Raw genomic sequence first — 19,692 nt, forward strand, 5'->3', positions numbered from 1 at the left:
ATGGACTCCTAGCACTAGCACCCCAGCAGCCTACCTCATGGACTCCTAGCACTAGCACCCCAGCAGCCTACCTCATGGACTCCTAGCACTAGCACCCCAGCAGCCTACCTCATGGACTCCTAGCACTAGCACCCCAGCAGCCTACCTCATGGACTCCTAGCACTAGCACCCCAGCAGCCTACCTCATGGACTCCTAGCACTAGCATCCCAGCAGCCTACCTCATGGACTCCTAGCACTAGCACCCCAGCAGCCTACCTCATGGACTCCTAGCACTAGCACCCCAGCAGCCTACCTCATGGACTCCTAGCACTAGCACCCCAGCAGCCTACCTCATGGACTCCTAGCACTAGCACCCCAGCAGCCTACCTCATGGACTCCTAGCACTAGCACCCCAGCAGCCTACCTCATGGACTCCTAGCACCCCAGCAGCCTACCTCCTAGCACTAGCACCCCAGCAGCCTACCTCATGGACTCCTAGCACCTCAGCAGCCTACCTCATGGACTCCTAGCACCCAGCAGCCTACCTCATGGACTCCTAGCACCCCAGCAGCCTACCTCATGGACTCCTAGCACCCAGCAGCCTACCTCATGGACTCCTAGCACCCCAGCAGCCTACCTCATAGACTCCTAGCACCTCAGCAGCCTACCTCATGGACTCCTAGCACCCCAGCAGCCTACCTCATGGACTCCTAGCACCCCAGCAGCCTACCTCAAGGACTCCTAGCACCCCAGCAGCTACTAGCTAGCCCCAGCAGCCTACCTCATGGACTCCTAGCACTAGCACCCCAGCAGCCTACCTCATGGACTCCTCCTAGCTACTAGCTACCCCAGCAGCCTACCTCAAGGACTCCTAGCACTAGCACCCCAGCAGCCTACCTCATGGACTCCTAGCACCCCAACAGCCTACCTCAAGGACTCCTAGCACTAGCACCCCAGAAGCCTACCTCATGGACTCCTAGCACCCCAGCAGCCTACCTCAAGGACTCCTAGCACTAGCACCCCAGCAGCCTACCTCATGGATTCCTAGCACCCCAGCAGCCTACCTCATGGACTACTAGCACCCCAGCAGCCTACCTCAAGGACTCCTAGCACTAGCACCCCAGCAGCCTACCTCATGGACTCCTAGCACTAGCACCCCAGCAGCCTACCTCATGGACTCCTAGCACTAGCACCCCAGCAGCCTACCTCATGGACTCCTAGCACTAGCACCCCAGCAGCCTACCTCATGGACTCCTAGCACTAGCACCCCAGCAGCCTACCTCATGGACTCCTAGCACTAGCACCCCAGCAGCCTACCTCATGGACTCCTAGCACTAGCACCCCAGCAGCCTGCCTCATGGACTCCTCACCTCAAGGACTCCTAGCACTAGCACCCCAGCAGCCTACCTCAAGGACTCCTAGCACTAGCACCCCAGCAGCCTACCTCATGGACTCCTAGCACTAGCATCCCAGCAGCCTACCTCATGGACTCCTAGCACTAGCACCCCAACAGCCTACCTCATGGACTCCTAGCACTAGCACCCCAGCAGCCTACCTCATGGACTCCTAGCACTAGCACCCCAGCAGCCTACCTCATGGACTCCTAGCACTAGCACCCCAGCAGCCTACCTCATGGACTCCTAGCACTAGCACCCCAGCAGCCTACCTCATGGACTCCTAGCACCCCAGCAGCCTACCTCATGGACTCCTAGCACTAGCACCCCAGCAGCCTACCTCATGGACTCCTAGCACCTCAGCAGCCTACCTCATGGACTCCTAGCACCCAGCAGCCTACCTCATGGACTCCTAGCACCCCAGCAGCCTACCTCATGGACTCCTAGCACCTCAACAGCCTACCTCATGGACTCCTAGCACCCCAGCAGCCTACCTCATGGACTCCTAGCACCCCAGCAGCCTACCTCAAGGACTCCTAGCACTAGCACCCCAGCAGCCTACCTCATGGACTCCTAGCACCCCAACAGCCTACCTCAAGGACTCCTAGCACTAGCACCCCAGAAGCCTACCTCATGGAGCCTACCTAGACTACTAGCACCCCAGCAGCCTACCTCAAGGACTCCTAGCACTAGCACCCCAGCAGCCTACCTCATGGACTCCTAGCACTAGCACCCCAGCAGCCTACCTCATGGACTCCTAGCACTAGCACCCCAGCAGCCTACCTCATGGACTCCTAGCACTAGCACCCCAGCAGCCTACCTCATGGACTCCTAGCACTAGCACCCCAGCAGCCTACCTCATGGACTCCTAGCACTAGCACCCCAGCAGCCTACCTCAAGGACTCCTAGCACTAGCACCCCAGCAGCCTACCTCATGGACTCCTAGCACCCCAGCAGCCTACCTCAAGGACTCCTAGCACTAGCACCCCAGCAGCCTACCTCAAGGACTCCTAGCACTAGCACCCCAGCAGCCTACCTCATGGACTCCTAGCACTAGCACCCCAGCAGCCTACCTCATGGACTCCTAGCACTAGCACCCCAACAGCCTACCTCATGGACTCCTAGCACTAGCACCCCAGCAGCCTACCTCATGGACTCCTAGCACTAGCACCCCAGCAGCCTACCTCATGGACTCCTAGCACTAGCACCCCAGCAGCCTACCTCATGGACTCCTAGCACCCCAGCAGCCTACCTCATGGACTCCTAGCACTAGCACCCCAGCAGCCTACCTCATGGACTCCTAGCACTAGCACCCCAGCAGCCTGCCTCATGGACTCCTAGCACTAGCACCCCAGCAGCCTACCTCATGGACTCCTAGCACTAGCACCCCAGCAGCCTACCTCATGGACTCCTAGCACTAGCACCCCAGCAGCCTACCTCATGGACTCCTAGCAATAGCACCCCAGCAGCCTGCCTCATGGACTCCTAGCACTAGCACCCCAGCAGCCTGCCTCATGGACTCCTAGCACTAGCACCCCAGCAGCCTACCTCATGGACTCCTAGCACTAGCACCCCAGCAGCCTACCTCATGGACTCTTAGCACTAGCACCCCAGCAGCCTACCTCATGGACTCCTAGCACTAGCACCCCAGCAGCCTACCTCATGGACTCCTAGCACTAGCACCCCAGCAGCCTACCTCATGGACTCCTAGCACTAGCACCCCAGCAGCCTGCCTCATGGACTCCTAGCACTAGCACCCCAGCAGCCTACCTCATGGACTCCTAGCACTAGCACCCCAGCAGCCTACCTCATGGACTCCTAGCACTAGCACCCCAGCAGCCTACCTCATGGACTCCTAGCACTAGCAGCCCAGCAGCCTACCTCATGGACTCCTAGCAATAGCACCCCAGCAGCCTGCCTCATGGACTCTTAGCACTAGCACCCCAGCAGCCTACCTCATGGACTCTTAGCACTAGCACCCCAGCAGCCTACCTCATGGACTCCTAGCACTAGCACCCTAGCAGCCTACCTCATGGACTCCTAGCACTAGCACCCCAGCAGCCTACCTCATGGACTCCTAGCACTAGCACCCCAGCAGCCTGCCTCATGGACTCCTAGCACTAGCACCCCAGCAGCCTACCTCATGGACTCCTAGCACTAGCACCCCAGCAGCCTACCTCATGGACTCCTAGCACTAGCACCCCAGCAGCCTACCTCATGGACTCCTAGCACTAGCACCCCAGCAGCCTACCTCAAGGACTCCTAGCACTAGCACCCCAGCAGCCTACCTCATGGACTCCTAGCACTAGCACCCCAGCAGCCTACCTCATGGACTCCTAGCACTAGCACCCCAGCAGCCTACCTCATGGACTCCTAGCACTAGCACCCCAGCAGCCTACCTCATGGACTCCTAGCACTAGCACCCCAGCAGCCTACCTCATGGACTCCTAGCACTAGCACCCCAGCAGCCTACCTCATGGACTCCTAGCACTAGCACCCCAGCAGCCTACCTCATGGACTCCTAGCACTAGCACCCCAGCAGCCTACCTCATGGACTCCTAGCACTAGCACCCCAGCAGCCTACCTCATGGACTCCTAGCACTAGCACCCCAGCAGCCTACCTCATGGACTCCTAGCACTAGCACCCCAGCAGCCTACCTCATGGACTCCTAGCACTAGCACCCCAGCAGCCTACCTCATGGACTCCTAGCACTAGCACCCCAGCAGCCTACCTCATGGACTCCTAGCACTAGCACCCCAGCAGCCTACCTCATGGACTCCTAGCACTAGCACCCCAGCAGCCTACCTCACCCTACCTCAAGGACTCCTAGCACTAGCACCCCAGCAGCCTACCTCATGGACTCCTAGCACTAGCACCCCAGCAGCCTACCTCATGGACTCCTAGCACTAGCACCCCAGCAGCCTACCTCATGGACTCCTAGCACTAGCACCACAGCAGACTACCTCATGGACTCCTAGCACTAGCACCCCAGCAGCCTACCTCATGGACTCCTAGCACTAGCACCCCAGCAGCCTACCTCATGGACTCCTAGCACTAGCACCCCAGCAGCCTACCTCATGGACTCCTAGCACTAGCACCCCAGCAGCCTACCTCATGGACTCCTAGCACTAGCACCCCAGCAGCCTACCTCATGGACTCCTAGCACTAGCACCCCAGCAGCCTACCTCATGGACTCCTAGCACTAGCACCCCAGCAGCCTACCTCATGGACTCCTAGCACTAGCACCCCAGCAGCCTACCTCATGGACTCCTAGCACTAGCACCCCAGCAGCCTACCTCATGGACTCCTAGCACTAGCACCCCAGCAGCCTACCTCATGGACTCCTAGCACTAGCACCCCAGCAGCCTACCTCATGGACTCCTAGCACTAGCACCCCAGCAGCCTACCTCATGGACTCCTAGCACTAGCACCCCAGCAGCCTACCTCATGGACTCCTAGCACTAGCACCCCAGCAGCCTACCTCATGGACTCCTAGCACTAGCACCCCAGCAGCCTACCTCATGGACTCCTAGCACTAGCACCCCAGCAGCCTACCTCATGGACTCCTAGCACTAGCACCCCAGCAGCCTACCTCATGGACTCCTAGCACTAGCACCCCAGCAGCCTACCTCATGGACTCCTAGCACTAGCACCCCAGCAGCCTACCTCATGGACTCCTAGCACTAGCACCCCAGCAGCCTACCTCATGGACTCCTAGCACTAGCACCCCAGCAGCCTACCTCATGGACTCCTAGCACTAGCACCCCAGCAGCCTACCTCATGGACTCCTAGCACTAGCACCCCAGCAGCCTACCTCATGGACTCCTAGCACTAGCACCCCAGCAGCCTACCTCATGGACTCCTAGCACTAGCACCCCAGCAGCCTACCTCATGGACTCCTAGCACTAGCACCCCAGCAGCCTACCTCATGGACTCCTAGCACTAGCACCCCAGCAGCCTACCTCATGGACTCCTAGCACTAGCACCCCAGCAGCCTACCTCATGGACTCCTAGCACTAGCACCCCAGCAGCCTACCTCATGGACTCCTAGCACTAGCACCCCAGCAGCCTACCTCATGGACTCCTAGCACTAGCACCCCAGCAGCCTACCTCATGGACTCCTAGCACTAGCACCCCAGCAGCCTACCTCATGGACTCCTAGCACTAGCACCCCAGCAGCCTACCTCATGGACTCCTAGCACTAGCACCCCAGCAGCCTACCTCATGGACTCCTAGCACTAGCACCCCAGCAGCCTACCTCATGGACTCCTAGCACTAGCACCCCAGCAGCCTACCTCATGGACTCCTAGCACTAGCACCCCAGCAGCCTACCTCATGGACTCCTAGCACTAGCACCCCAGCAGCCTACCTCATGGACTCCTAGCACTAGCACCCCAGCAGCCTACCTCATGGACTCCTAGCACTAGCACCCCAGCAGCCTACCTCATGGACTCCTAGCACTAGCACCCCAGCAGCCTACCTCATGGACTCCTAGCACTAGCACCCCAGCAGCCTACCTCATGGACTCCTAGCACTAGCACCCCAGCAGCCTACCTCATGGACTCCTAGCACTAGCACCCCAGCAGCCTACCTCATGGACTCCTAGCACTAGCACCCCAGCAGCCTACCTCATGGACTCCTAGCACTAGCACCCCAGCAGCCTACCTCATGGACTCCTAGCACTAGCACCCCAGCAGCCTACCTCATGGACTCCTAGCACTAGCACCCCAGCAGCCTACCTCATGGACTCCTAGCACTAGCACCCCAGCAGCCTACCTCATGGACTCCTAGCACTAGCACCCCAGCAGCCTACCTCATGGACTCCTAGCACTAGCACCCCAGCAGCCTACCTCATGGACTCCTAGCACTAGCACCCCAGCAGCCTACCTCATGGACTCCTAGCACTAGCACCCCAGCAGCCTACCTCATGGACTCCTAGCACTAGCACCCCAGCAGCCTACCTCATGGACTCCTAGCACTAGCACCCCAGCAGCCTACCTCATGGACTCCTAGCACTAGCACCCCAGCAGCCTACCTCATGGACTCCTAGCACTAGCACCCCAGCAGCCTACCTCATGGACTCCTAGCACTAGCACCCCAGCAGCCTACCTCATGGACTCCTAGCACTAGCACCCCAGCAGCCTACCTCATGGACTCCTAGCACTAGCACCCCAGCAGCCTACCTCATGGACTCCTAGCACTAGCACCCCAGCAGCCTACCTCATGGACTCCTAGCACTAGCACCCCAGCAGCCTACCTCAAGGACTCCTAGCACTAGCACCCCAGCAGCCTACCTCATGGACTCCTAGCACTAGCACCCCAGCAGCCTACCTCATGGACTTACTTTGTAAGAGTTAACTCATGAACGTTTAATATGAGATATATGTACCTGGAGAGGGGGGTCAACGCCCCCCGGCCCGGTCTGTGACCGGGTAATATTAAATATTTTTCTTTTTTTGGGTGACCTGACTTTGACATGACCCTAATGGGAATAAGTCACTTTGAGTTTCTTAGGCTATCTTGTGTTCTATATACATAAACTGCTATACAGGTATACACGAATATATAATCTATATATCTGTGTATACCTGAATAAACTTGCTTATAGGAGACGAACTTTTGCTTAGAAGGTCAATACATGTATATGTGTTGTTTCAATTATCGTTGTTAATATGTGTAAGACTGTATATAAGAACATAAGAAGAACATAAGAAAGGAGAAACACTGCAGCAGGCCTGTTGGCCCATACTAGGCAGGTCCTTTACAATTCATCCCACTAACAAACATTTGACCAACCCAATTTTCAATGCTACCCAAGAAATAAGCTATGATGTGCAAGTCCCACTCAAATCAAATACTCATGTATTTATCCAACCTAAATTTGAAACTACCCAAAGCCCTAGCCTTAATAACCCTGACTATTTTTATGTTCACAAGTATTTTCTATTCTGTCGCTTCAGATGAGAGTGTAGATCCTAGTATCTAAACCTATCTACTAATTAACATATGATAACTACAAAGAGAAATTGAACGAAGTTAATATATTACCTTTTTCTCTCTCTCTCCTCTTCCTTCTTTCCATTTGTTTTCTTTTACGTTCACGTCTCTTACGTTTTCTTTCCCGCTTTCTCTTCTTTCTCTCTCTCTCTCGTTTATTTTTCTTTTTTCTTTTTCTTTTTCTCCGTGTACGTCTTTCGGAGGCCTGACTGTCACTTCTGTCATGTAAGTCTTCTTCCGTATGGACAATATGACCATTTTCCTGAGGTGTGTCGATGAAATTTGAGTGTAGTAAATATGGCGAGTCAGGAGTGTGGTCAACCTGCACACTGTTCTTTGGTGAGTCAGCAAGCATTTCTCTGCTGAGAATATTTGGTCTGTTTGTGTCCTGAGACGGTTCACTGTTAACACTGCTGTTACCACTGTTATTATAACTACTGTTCACTCTCTGTTGAGTACTGTCTAGCACCAGGTGATTCCTCTGTACACTGCTACTACTATTTTTAATATTGCTACTATTATTAGGGTTTCTACTCTGTCCCTGCACTTTTCTTTGAGGTTTTTTACTCTTCTGCCATCCATTTCTCCTTTGGCCCTGGTTATTTCTCCTACGTCCATTGCCTCCATGTCCTTGATTGACTGTTTCCTGGTTCCTATGTGTACGGTGCCGCCGGCGCTGGTGTCTCCCACCAGCACCAACACTAGCACCAACACCAGCACCAACACCAACACCAGCAACTGCTCTACCCTCGCCACCAGTCGTTCCCTCAGCAGCTTTGCCTCTGCGTGGAGGCGGTGTGATGGCAGCAAGAGCATCTGATGGTGTGATGTCCCAGCAGTAGAGCGCCTGAGGCAGAGACACGTCCCGTATTTTAACTCCAGCCCAGTTTCTCTTGGTGAAGACAGTATGGGAAATGCAGGAGGGAGCAAACAATGCCCTGCAGAGCAAAGTCTATGATGAAATAAAATATAAAATTAATAAACAACTACACAACGCAGAACCAACAGAAAGTTAAACATAGTTTGAGGGCTTCTCTTATTACTTACATATATCATATTCAGACACAAGTCATCAGTCATAGATTTAGTACATATTAATTATGCTAATTATGCTAATTCAGACAAAGGTAGATTTGCTAAGCTGTGCAACCTGAAAAAAATCTACACTATAAGTTTAATACATATCTACTGGTGGTGTACAGATAATATTAACCATAAAATCCTCGTGTAGTCGATAGGTTTTAAACCTAGTAAACATACCAATGATTCAGACTAATAACGGTACGGGTGGGATTCGAACCCGCGGCAAGTGTCTTAAAACTCACGGACTTACGTTTTAATATCATATACGAGGCGGTTATTATACATTATCAAACAACACAGACACCAATATTAATACTGCAGTTTTTTATCCAAATATTCTGATAAATAATTTGTAAATTGTAAACATATATTGATAAATTTACATGAAAAAAATAGGCTCTTCAAGAGTCTGGGTTCTTTCAAGAGTCTGGGTCCCTTCAAGAGTCTGGGTCCTTTCAAGAGTCTGGGTCACTTCAAGAGTCTGGGTCCTTTCAAGAGTCTGGGTCCTTTCAAGAGTCTGGGTCCTTTCAAGAGTCTGGGTCCTTTCAAGAGTCTGGGTTCTTTCAAGAGTCTGGGTCCTTTCAAGAGTCTGGGTCCTTTCAAGAGTCTGGGTTCTTTCAAGAGTCTGGGTCCTTTCAAGAGTCTGGGTTCTTTCAAGAGTCTGGGTCCTTTCAAGAGTCTGGGTCCTTTCAAGAGTCTGGGTCCTTTCAAGAGTCTGGGTTCTTTCAAGAGTCTGGGTCCTTTCAAGAGTCTGGGTCCTTTCAAGAGTCTGGGTTCTTTCAAGAGTCTGGGTCCTTTCAAGAGTCTGGGTCCTTTCAAGAGTCTGGGTCACTTCAAGAGTCTGGGTCCTTTCAAGAGTCTGGGTCCTTTCAAGAGTCTGGGTCCTTTCAAGAGTCTGGGTCCTTTCAAGAGTCTGGGTTCTTTCAAGAGTCTGGGTCCTTTCAAGAGTCTGGGTCCTTTCAAGAGTCTGGGTTCTTTCAAGAGTCTGGGTCCTTTCAAGAGTCTGGGTTCTTTCAAGAGTCTGGGTCCTTTCAAGAGTCTGGGTCCTTTCAAGAGTCTGGGTCCTTTCAAGAGTCTGGGTTCTTTCAAGAGTCTGGGTCCTTTCAAGAGTCTGGGTCCTTTCAAGAGTCTGGGTTCTTTCAAGAGTCTGGGTCCTTTCAAGAGTCTGGGTTCTTTCAAGAGTCTGGGTCGTTTCAAGAGTCTGGGTCCTTTCAAGAGTCTGGGTTCTTTCAAGAGTCTGGGTCCTTTCAAGAGTCTGGGTCCTTTCAAGAGTCTGGGTCCTTTCAAGAGTCTGGGTCCCTTCAAGAGTCTGGGTCCCTTCAAGAGTCTGGGTCCCTTCAAGAGTCTGGGTCCCTTCAAGAGTCTGGGTCCCTTCAAGAGTCAGGGTCCCTTCAAGAGTCTGGGTCCCTTCAAGAGTCTGGGTCCTTTCAAGAGTCTGGGTCCCTTCAAGAGTCTGGGCACCTTCAAGAGTCTGGGTCCCTTCAAGAGTCTGGGTCCCTTCAAGAGTCTGGGTCCCTTCAAGAGTCTGGGCACCTTCAAGAGTCTGGGTCCCTTCAAGAGTCTGGGCACCTTCAAGAGTCTGGGTCCCTTCAAGAGTCTGGGTCCCTTCAAGAGTCTGGGTCCCTTCAAGAGTCTGGGTCACTTCAAGAGTCTGGGTCACTTCAAGAGTCTGGGTCCGTTCAAGAGTCTGGAAACCCTTCAAGAGTCTGGGCACCTTCAAGAGTCTGGGTCACTTCAAGAGTCTGGGTCCGTTCAAGAGTCTGGGTCCCTTCAAGAGTCTGGGTCACTTCAAGAGTCTGGGTCCCTTCAAGAGTCTGGGTCTCTTCAAGAGTCTGGGTCCCTTTAAGAGTCTGGGTCCCTTCAAGAGTCGGGGTCCCTTCAAGAGTCTGGGCACCTTCAAAAGTCTGGGCACCTTCAAGAGTTCGGGCACCTTCAAGAGTCTAGGTCCCTTCAAGAGTCTGGGCACCTTCAAGAGTCTGGGGCACCTTCAAGAGTCTGAGCACCTTCAAGAGTCTGGGTCCCTTCAAGAGTCTGGGCACCTTCAAGAGTCTGGGTCCCTTCAAGAGTCTAGGTCCCTTCAAGAGTCGGGGCACCTTCAAGAGTCTGGGGCACCTTCAAGAGTCTGGGCACCTTCAAGAGTCTGGGTCCCTTCAAGAGTCTGGGCACCTTCAAGAGTCTGGGGCACCTTCAAGAGTCTGAGCACCTTCAAGAGTCTGGGTCCCTTCAAGAGTCTGGGCACCTTCAAGAGTCTGGGTCCCTTCAAGAGTCTGGGTCACTTCAAGAGTCTGGGTCACTTCAAGAGTCTGGGTCCCTTCAAGAGTCTGGGTCACTTCAAGAGTCTGGGTCCCTTCAAGAGTCTGGGTCTCTTCAAGAGTCTGGGTCCCTTTAAGAGTCTGGGTCCCTTCAAGAGTCTGGGTCCCTTCAAGAGTCTGGGCACCTTCAAAAGTCTGGGCACCTTCAAGAGTCCGGGCACCTTCAAGAGTCTAGGTCCCTTCAAGAGTCTGGGCACCTTCAAGAGTCTGGGGCACCTTCAAGAGTCTGAGCACCTTCAAGAGTCTGGGTCCCTTCAAGAGTCTGGGCACCTTCAAGAGTCTGGGTCCCTTCAAGAGTCTAGGTCCCTTCAAGAGTCTGGGCACCTTCAAGAGTCTGGGGCACCTTCAAGAGTCTGGGCACCTTCAAGAGTCTGGGTCCCTTCAAGAGTCTGGGCACCTTCAAGAGTCTGGGGCACCTTCAAGAGTCTGGGTCCCTTCAAGAGTCTGGGTATCTTCAAGAGTCTGGGCACCTTCAAGAGTCTGGGTCCCTTCAAGAGTCTGGGTATCTTCAAGAGTCTGAGCACCTTCAAGAGTCTGGGTCCCTTCAAGAGTCTGGGCACCTTCAAGAGTCTGGGCTCCTTCAAGAGTCTGGGCACCTTCAAGAGTCTGGGGCACCTTCAAGAGTCTGGGTCCCTTCAAGAGTCTGGGTATCTTCAAGAGTCTGAGCACCTTCAAGAGTCTGGGTCCCTTCAAGAGTCTGGGCACCTTCAAGAATCTGGGTCCCTTCAAGAGTCTGGGTCCCTTCAAGAGTCTGGGTCCCTTCAAGAGTCTGGGTCCCTTCAAGAGTCTGGGTCCCTTCAAGAGTCTGGGTCCCTTCAAGAGTCTGGGTCCCTTCAAGAGTCGGGGCCCCTTCAAGAGTCTAGGTCCCTTCAAGTGTCTGGGTCCCTTCAAGAGTCTGGGCACCTTCAAGAGTCTGGGCACCTTCAAGAGTCTGGGTCCCTTCAAGAGTCTGGGCACCTTCAAGAGTCTGGGCACCTTCAAGAGTCTGGGCACCTTCAAGCCTGGGCACCTTCAAGCCTGGGCACCTTCAAGAGTCTGAGCACCTTCAAGAGTCTGGGCACCTTCAAGTCTGGGCACCTTCAAGAGTCTGGGTCCCTTCAAGAGTCTGGGCACCTTCAAGAGTCTGGGTCCCTTCAAGAGTCTGGGCACCTTCAAGAGTCTGGGCACCTTCAAGAGTCTGGGCACCTTCAAGAGTCTGGGCACCTTCAAGAGTCTGGGCACCTTCAAGAGTCTGGGCACCTTCAAGAGTCTGGGCACCTTCAAGAGTCTGGGTCCCTTCAAGAGTCTGGGCACCTTCAAGAGTCTGGGCACCTTCAAGAGTCTGGGTCCCTTCAAGAGTCCGGGCACCTTCAAGAGTCCGGGCACCTTCAAGAGTCTGGGCACCTTCAAGAGTCTGGGCACCTTCAAGAGTCTGGGCACCTTCAAGAGTCTGGGCACCTTCAAGAGTCTGGGCACCTTCAAGAGTCTGGGCACCTTCAAGAGTCTGGGCACCTTCAAGAGTCTGGGCACCTTCAAGAGTCTGGGCACCTTCAAGAGTTTGGGCACCTTCAAGACTCTGGGCCCCTTCAAGAGTCTGGGCACCTTCAAGAGTCTGGGCACCTACAAGAGTATGGGCACCTTCAAGAGTCTGGGCACCTTCAAGAGTCTGGGCACCTTCAAGAGTTTGGGCACCTTCAAGAGTCTGGGCACCTTCAAGAGTCTGGGTCCCTTCAAGAGTCTGGGCACCTTCAAGAGTCTGGGCACCTTCAAGAGTCTGGGCACCTTCAAGAGTCTGGGCACCTTCAAGAGTTTGGGCACCTTCAAGAGTCTGGGCACCTTCAAGAGTCTGGGTCCCTTCAAGAGTCTGGGCACCTTCAAGAGTCTGGGCACCTTCAAGAGTCTGGGCACCTTCAAGAGTCTGGGCACCTTCAAGAGTCTGGGCACCTTCAAGAGTCTGGGCACCTTCAAGAGTCTGGGCACCTTCAAGAGTCTGGGCACCTTCAAGAGTCTGGGCACCTTCAAGAGTCTGGGCACCTTCAAGAGTTTGGGCACCTTCAAGAATCTGGGCCCCTTCAAGAGTCTGGGCACCTTCAAGAGTCTGGGCACCTTCAAGAGTTTGGGCACCTTCAAGAGTCTGGGACACCTTCAAGAGTCTGGGCACCTTCAAGAGTTTGGGCACCTTCAAGAGTCTGGGCACCTTCAAGAGTCTGGGTCCCTTCAAGAGTCTGGGCACCTTCAAGAGTCTGGGCACCTTCAAGAGTCTGGGCACCTTCAAGAGTCTGGGCACCTTCAAGAGTTTGGGCACCTTCAAGAGTCTGGGCACCTTCAAGAGTCTGGGCACCTTCAAGAGTCTGGGTCCCTTCAAGAGTCTGGGCACCTTCAAGAGTCTGGGCACCTTCAAGAGTTTGGGCACCTTCAAGAGTCTGGGCACCTTCAAGAGTCTGGGCACCTTCAAGAGTCTGGGCACCTTCAAGAGTCTGGGCACCTTCAAGAGTCTGGGTCCCTTCAAGAGTCTGGGCACCTTCAAGAGTCTGGGCACCTTCAAGAGTCTGGGCACCTTCAAGAGTCTGGGCACCTTCAAGAGTCTGGGCACCTTCAAGAGTCTGGGCACCTTCAAGAGTCTGGGCACCTTCAAGAGTCTGGGCACCTTCAAGAGTCTGGGCACCTTCAAGAGTCTGGGCACCTTCAAGAGTCTGGGTCCCTTCAAGAGTCTGGGCACCTTCAAGAGTTTGGGCACCTTCAAGAGTTTGGGTCCCTTCAAGAGTCTGGGCACCTTCAAGAGTCTGGGCACCTTCAAGAGTCTGGGCACCTTCAAGAGTCTGGGCACCTTCAAGAGTCTGGGCACCTTCAAGAGTCTGGGCACCTTCAAGAGTTTGGGCACCTTCAAGAGCAGTGCCCAGGTGCTGGTGCAGGGCTCTGGAAATACCTTTCACTTCCTCGGATCAAACCAAATTTCTTCTGGTTCCCTTGGCGCTGTGTAACTCATACGTGTTTAGCGCATCCTCATAAACACTACTACTGGATGAAAAAAGCTTATTGCTGACAAGCTTGAAGACAAAGCTTTTATTTAGAGAGCTTTTCGCTAAGCACAAAGCTTTGTCAAGTCTTGATTAAGCTTAGGTTCACGTGAGGTTCAAAACGTAGTGACTTACTCAAGGTTCACAACGTACAGTGACTTACTCAAGGTTCACAACGTACAGTGACTTACTCAAGGTTCACAACGTACAGTGACTTACTCAAGGTTCACAACGTACAGTGACTTACTCAAGGTTCACAACGGACAGTGACTTACTCAAGGTTCACAACGTACAGTGACTTACTCAAGGTTCACAACGTACAGTGACTTACTCAAGGTTCACAACGGACAGTGACTTACTCAAGGTTCACAACGTACAGTGACTTACTCAAGGTTCACAACGTACAGTGACTTACTCAAGGTTCAAAACGTACAGTGACTTACTCAAGGTTCACAACGTACAGTGACTTACTCAAGGTTCAAAACGTACAGTGACTTACTCAAGGTTCACAACGTACAGTGACTTACTCAAGGTTCACAACGTACAGTGACTTACTCAAGGTTCACAACGTACAGTGACTTACTCAAGGTTCACAACGTACAGTGACTTACTCAAGGTTCAAAACGTATAGTGACTTACTCAAGGTTCACAACGTACAGTGACTTACTCAAGGTTCACAACGTACAGTGACTTACTCAAGGTTCACAACGCACCACAACGTACAGTGACTTACTCAAGGTTCACAGCGTACAGTGACTTACTCAAGGTTCACAACGCACCACAACGTACAGTGACTTACTCAAGGTTCACAACGCACCACAACGTACAGTGACTTACTCAAGGTTCACAACACACCACAACGTACAGTGACTTACTCAAGGTTCACAACGCACCACAACGTACAGTGACTTACTCAAGGTTCACAACACACAACAACGTACAGTGACTTACTCATGGTTCACAACACACCACAACGTACAGTGACTTACTCAAGGTTCACAACGCACCACAACGTACAGTGACTTACTCAAGGTTCACAACACACCACAACGTACAGTGACTTACTCAAGGTTCACAACGCACCAAAACGTACAGTGACTTACTCAAGGTTCACAACACACCACAACGTACAGTGATTTACTCAAGGTTCACAACAGACCACAACGTACAGTGACTTACTCAAGGTTCACAACACACCACAACGTACAGTGACTTACTCAAGGTTCACAACGCACCAAAACGTACAGTGACTTACTCAAGGTTCACAACACACCACAACGTACAGTGATTTACTCAAGGTTCACAACAGACCACAACGTACAGTGACTTACTCAAGGTTCACAACGCACCACAACGAACAGTGACTTACTCAAGGTTCACAACAGACCACAACGTACAGTGACTTACTCAAGGTTCACAACGCACCACAACGTACAGTGACTTACTCAAGGTTCACAACACACCACAACGTACAGTGACTTACTCAAGGTTCACAACACACCACAACGTACAGTGACTTACTCAAGGTTCACAACGCACCACAACGTACAGTGACTTACTCAAGGTTCACAACATACCACAACGTACAGTGACTTACTCAAGGTTCACAACACACCACAACGTACAGTGACTTACTCAAGGTTCACAACACACCACAACGTACAGTGACTTACTCAAGGTTCACAACACACCACAACGTGCAGTGACTTACTCAAGGTTCACAACGCACCACAACGTACAGTGACTTACTCAAGGTTCACAACACACCACAACGTACAGTGACTTACTCAAGGTTCACAACACACCACAACGTACAGTGACTTACTCAAGGTTCACAACACACCACAACGTACAGTGACTTACTTAAGGTTCACAACACAGCACAACGTACAGTGACTTACTCAAGGTTCACAACATACCACAACGTACAGTGACTTACTCAAGGTTCACAACGCACCACAACGTACAGTGACTTACTCAAAATTCACAACACACCACAACGTACAGTGACTTTCTCAAGGTTCACAACACACCACAACGTACAGTGACTTACTCAAGGTTCACAACGCACCACAACGTACGGTGACTTACTCAAGGTTCACAACACACCACAACGTACAGTGACTTACTCAAGGTTCACAACACACCACAACGTACAGTGACTTACTCAAGGTTCACAACGCATCACAACGTACAGTGACTTACGTAACATTCTCAAAGGTCTTCCTAATTCGTTCACCAATACCGTGGATGTAGTCCCACTGTTCCTTGGAGTTTGGTTTGCCAACGTTGTTAGCTGTCATCTGAGCCTCGTCAAAGATCCACTGGAACACGAACACGGGAGCTGTGGAGTGTCACAATTTATTATTATTATTATTATTATTATTATTATTATTATTATTATTATTATTATTATTATTATTATTATTATTATTATTATTGGTAAGTAATCAAGTTTGTTTTGATTTCCGAAAAGCACTGTAGGAACCAGACGCAATCAGTTGGAAAAACACTCACACACTCCTGGCGGGGGCCAGGAGCTGTGAATCGACCCCTGCATCCACAAATACGTAAGTACGAATAGGTGAATACATACACACACTTGCATACGAAACTTATCCTTTTCCAGGAGTGATGTTTGTGCTACATATATGGGATCTAAGGCTACTCATTCGTAAGTTATTTCAGCGAACACAAGTCAGTCTTACACTGCATCGTCGGGTACACCCGATATCCGAAGTAGCAGTACCAGGGGTGAAGCGGGTACTCCTCTCTGCAGCGATCGGGTATCCTGCCCTGCCATAGCTCCTGGCCCCGCCTGATGGCCTCCAGCGGTGGGCAGCTGTGAGCGTCGACACACTTGCGGGGAGCGAAAGGTTCGTTGTCTAAAAACCAGCCAGAGTCCGACACGGCTCGGACCTCAGCCTGTATGCCCAGCTGGGAGAGCTGTCGTGCCACACGGTCCACGTTCACCAGAACTCCGACTCCACCTGCACTGTTGACAAACTGATTACTAACACACTTGTATTATAGCAAAACAACAAAAAGCCACAATACCGTGACTGGAACAATACACAAACAACTCGTACACAGGAGACAGAAACTCATGACGACATTTCGGTCCGACTTGGATCATTGAAGTCACCAGTGTCACTAGCCAATGGTCGAAGTTGGAGATAAACGTCGTCTTTAGCTGCTTTCTTCTTTCTAAGATACGATTTTGCATCCATTAGATGAATAAACGAACCGATGTCTCGTTAAATCGTAACGACACGAATATAAACAGTCAGTGAATACTGGGTTGGATGTCATAGCAAGCCAGTCCTAAACTTAGCCAGTGTATAGAAATACAGCACAGGATATATACACCGAAATATATATTCCTCAACGTATATAGGCTGAGAATTTACTTTATTGTTCTTATTTTAGGGATTACCGTATTTTTAAGTGGCAGTGTCAAGGTTACGAACAACCTTAATGAACCTCGTGTGGTCGACAGGCTGTACAAATCTTATCAAGACTGATGGACTGATGACATCGACTCCAGGCTGGGAGACAGACTCCCTCAAATTCCTTCTGATCTTCACCACTCTTGTTTGCTTAGGACTGATGAAGCCACTACGTGGCGAAACGTTTCGTCAGTAAAGATACCAAAGTGTTTCAAGAGTGTCTAAAACCTAACTGCTAAAACCTAACTACTAACTACTAAGGATCCCAGCGGAAACAGGTCACTTTGTCGGATTTTCTTGGGTTATCCTAAGTAATTTACACACATGCTGCTATATATGATAATTTAAGTAACTCTATACACTTACTAACATATGTAAAATTTGGGTAACCTCACTGAGAGATACTTGCAAACCATAGTACGGGCGGGAATATAACCAGCGGTCAGAGAGCCAGAAAACTCCAGACCGATGGGTTAGCCACTGAGCCAGCTGGCCCAGTGGCTAACGTGTCGGTCTGGAGTTTTATGACTCTCTAACCGCGGGTTCTATCCCTCCTCGTGGTATGGTTTGTTTGCAGTCCTGTCATTACGATTTCGTGAGTCGTGAGAGATACTTCGCCTGTATCCCAACACCTGTTGTATAGGCGATACATCTCTCATTGACGGTACACAGGTGTTGCGCGGGTTTTATTCATCAGGTTATGAGAATTAAACCAGTGATGTAATGAAACAATAATAATGTACACGGGAACACACTAAACCCGCATGGGTCATCCACTCGAAAAATGTAAAACTATTTCTTATATATTTTTCGATGTATTTTCTGTTAAATTGTCTTGGAAAATGTGAGGTATTCCCTCACCTGCTGCCTCATATTCCCTCACCTGCTGCCTCATATTCCCTCACCTGCTGCCTCATATTCCCTCACCTGCTGCCTCATATTCCCTCACCTGCTGCCTCATATTCCCTCACCTGCTGCCTCATATTCCCTCACCTGCTGCTTCATATTCCCTCACCTGCTGCCTCATATTCCCTCACCTGCTGCCTCATATTCCCTCACCTGCTGCCTCATATTCCCTCACCTGCTGCCTCATATTCCCTCACCTGCTGCTTCATATTCCCTCACCTGCTGCCTCATATTCCCTCACCTGCTGCCTCATATTCCGTCACCTGCTGCTTCATATTCCCTCACCTGCTGCCTCATATTCCCTCACCTGCTGCCTCATATTCCCTCACCTGCTGCCTCATATTCCCTCACCTGCTGCTTCATATTCCCTCACCTGCTGCTTCATATTCCCTCACCTGCTGCCTCATATTCCCTCACCTGCTGCCTCATATTCCCTCACCTGCTGCCTCATATTCCCTCACCTGCTGCCTCATATTCCCTCACCTGCTGCCTCATATACCCTCACCTGCTGCTTCATATTCCCTCACCTGCTGCCTCATATTCCCTCACCTGCTGCCTCATATTCCCTCACCTGCTGCCTCATATTCCCTCACCTGCTGCCTCATATACCCTCACCTGCTGCTTCATATTCCCTCACCTGCTGCCTCATATTCCCTCACCTGCTGCCTCATATTCCCTCACCTGCTGCCTCATATACCCTCACCTGCTGCGTCATAATCCCTCACCTGCTGCTCATATTCCCTCACCTGCTGCCTCATAATTCCTCACCTGCTGCCTCATAATCCCTCACCTGCTGCCCCATAATTCCTCACCTGCTGCCTCATAATCCTTCACCTGCTGCCCCATAATTCCTCACTTGCTGCCTCATAATTCCTCACCTGCTGCCTAATAATCCCTTACCTGCTGCCTCATAATCTCTCACCTGCTGCCTCATAATCCCTCACCTGCTGCCTCATAATCCCTCACCTGCTGCCTCATAATCCCTCACCTGCTGCCTCATAATCCCTCACCTGCTGCCTCATATTCTCTCACCTGCTGCCTCATAATTCCTCACCTGCTGCCTCATAATTGCTCACCTTCTGCCTCATAATCCCTCACCTGCTGCCTCATAATCCCTCACCTGCTGCCTCATAATTGCTCACCTGCTGCCTCATAATTGCTCACCTGCTGTCTCATAATTGCTCACCTGCTGCCCCATAATGCCTCACCTGCTGCCTCATAATCCCTCACCTGCTGCCTCATAATCCCTCACCTGCTGCCTCATAATCCCTCACCTGCTGCCTCATAATCCCTCACCTGCTGCCTCATATTCCCTCACCTGCTGCCTCATAATTCCTCACCTGCTGCCTCATAATTGCTCACCTTCTGCCTCATAATCCCTCACCTGCTGCCTCATAATCCCTCACCTGCTGCCTCATAATTGCTCACCTGCTGCCTCATAATTGCTCACCTGCTGCCTCATAATTGCTCACCTGCTGCCCCATAATTCCTCACCTGCTGCCTCATAATCCCTCACCTGCTGCCTCATAATCCCTCACCTGCTGCCTCATATTCCCTCACCTGCTGCCTCATAT

The 19,692-nt window shown here is 51.6% G+C and overlaps 1 protein-coding gene across 2 annotated transcripts in view; it reads right to left on the bottom strand.

The window, feature by feature from the left end:
* Positions 1-19,692, bottom strand: part of Notum (palmitoleoyl-protein carboxylesterase notum) — a 69,071-nt gene that overhangs the window by 3,149 nt on the left and 46,230 nt on the right. For both annotated transcript variants that reach the window (XM_053795019.2, XM_053795020.2), the window contains 3 exons: positions 16,472-16,758; positions 15,969-16,107; positions 7,424-8,310 (listed from right to left, as the gene is read on the bottom strand). In XM_053795019.2, coding sequence (XP_053650994.2) covers positions 7,424-8,310; positions 15,969-16,107; positions 16,472-16,758 — 1,313 coding nt within the window. The remainder of the gene's footprint in view (positions 1-7,423; positions 8,311-15,968; positions 16,108-16,471; positions 16,759-19,692) is intronic.

The sequence above is a fragment of the Cherax quadricarinatus genome, chromosome 72, assembly GCF_038502225.1.
Source record: "Cherax quadricarinatus isolate ZL_2023a chromosome 72, ASM3850222v1, whole genome shotgun sequence".
NCBI classification, from domain to species: Eukaryota; Metazoa; Arthropoda; class Malacostraca; order Decapoda; family Parastacidae; genus Cherax; species Cherax quadricarinatus.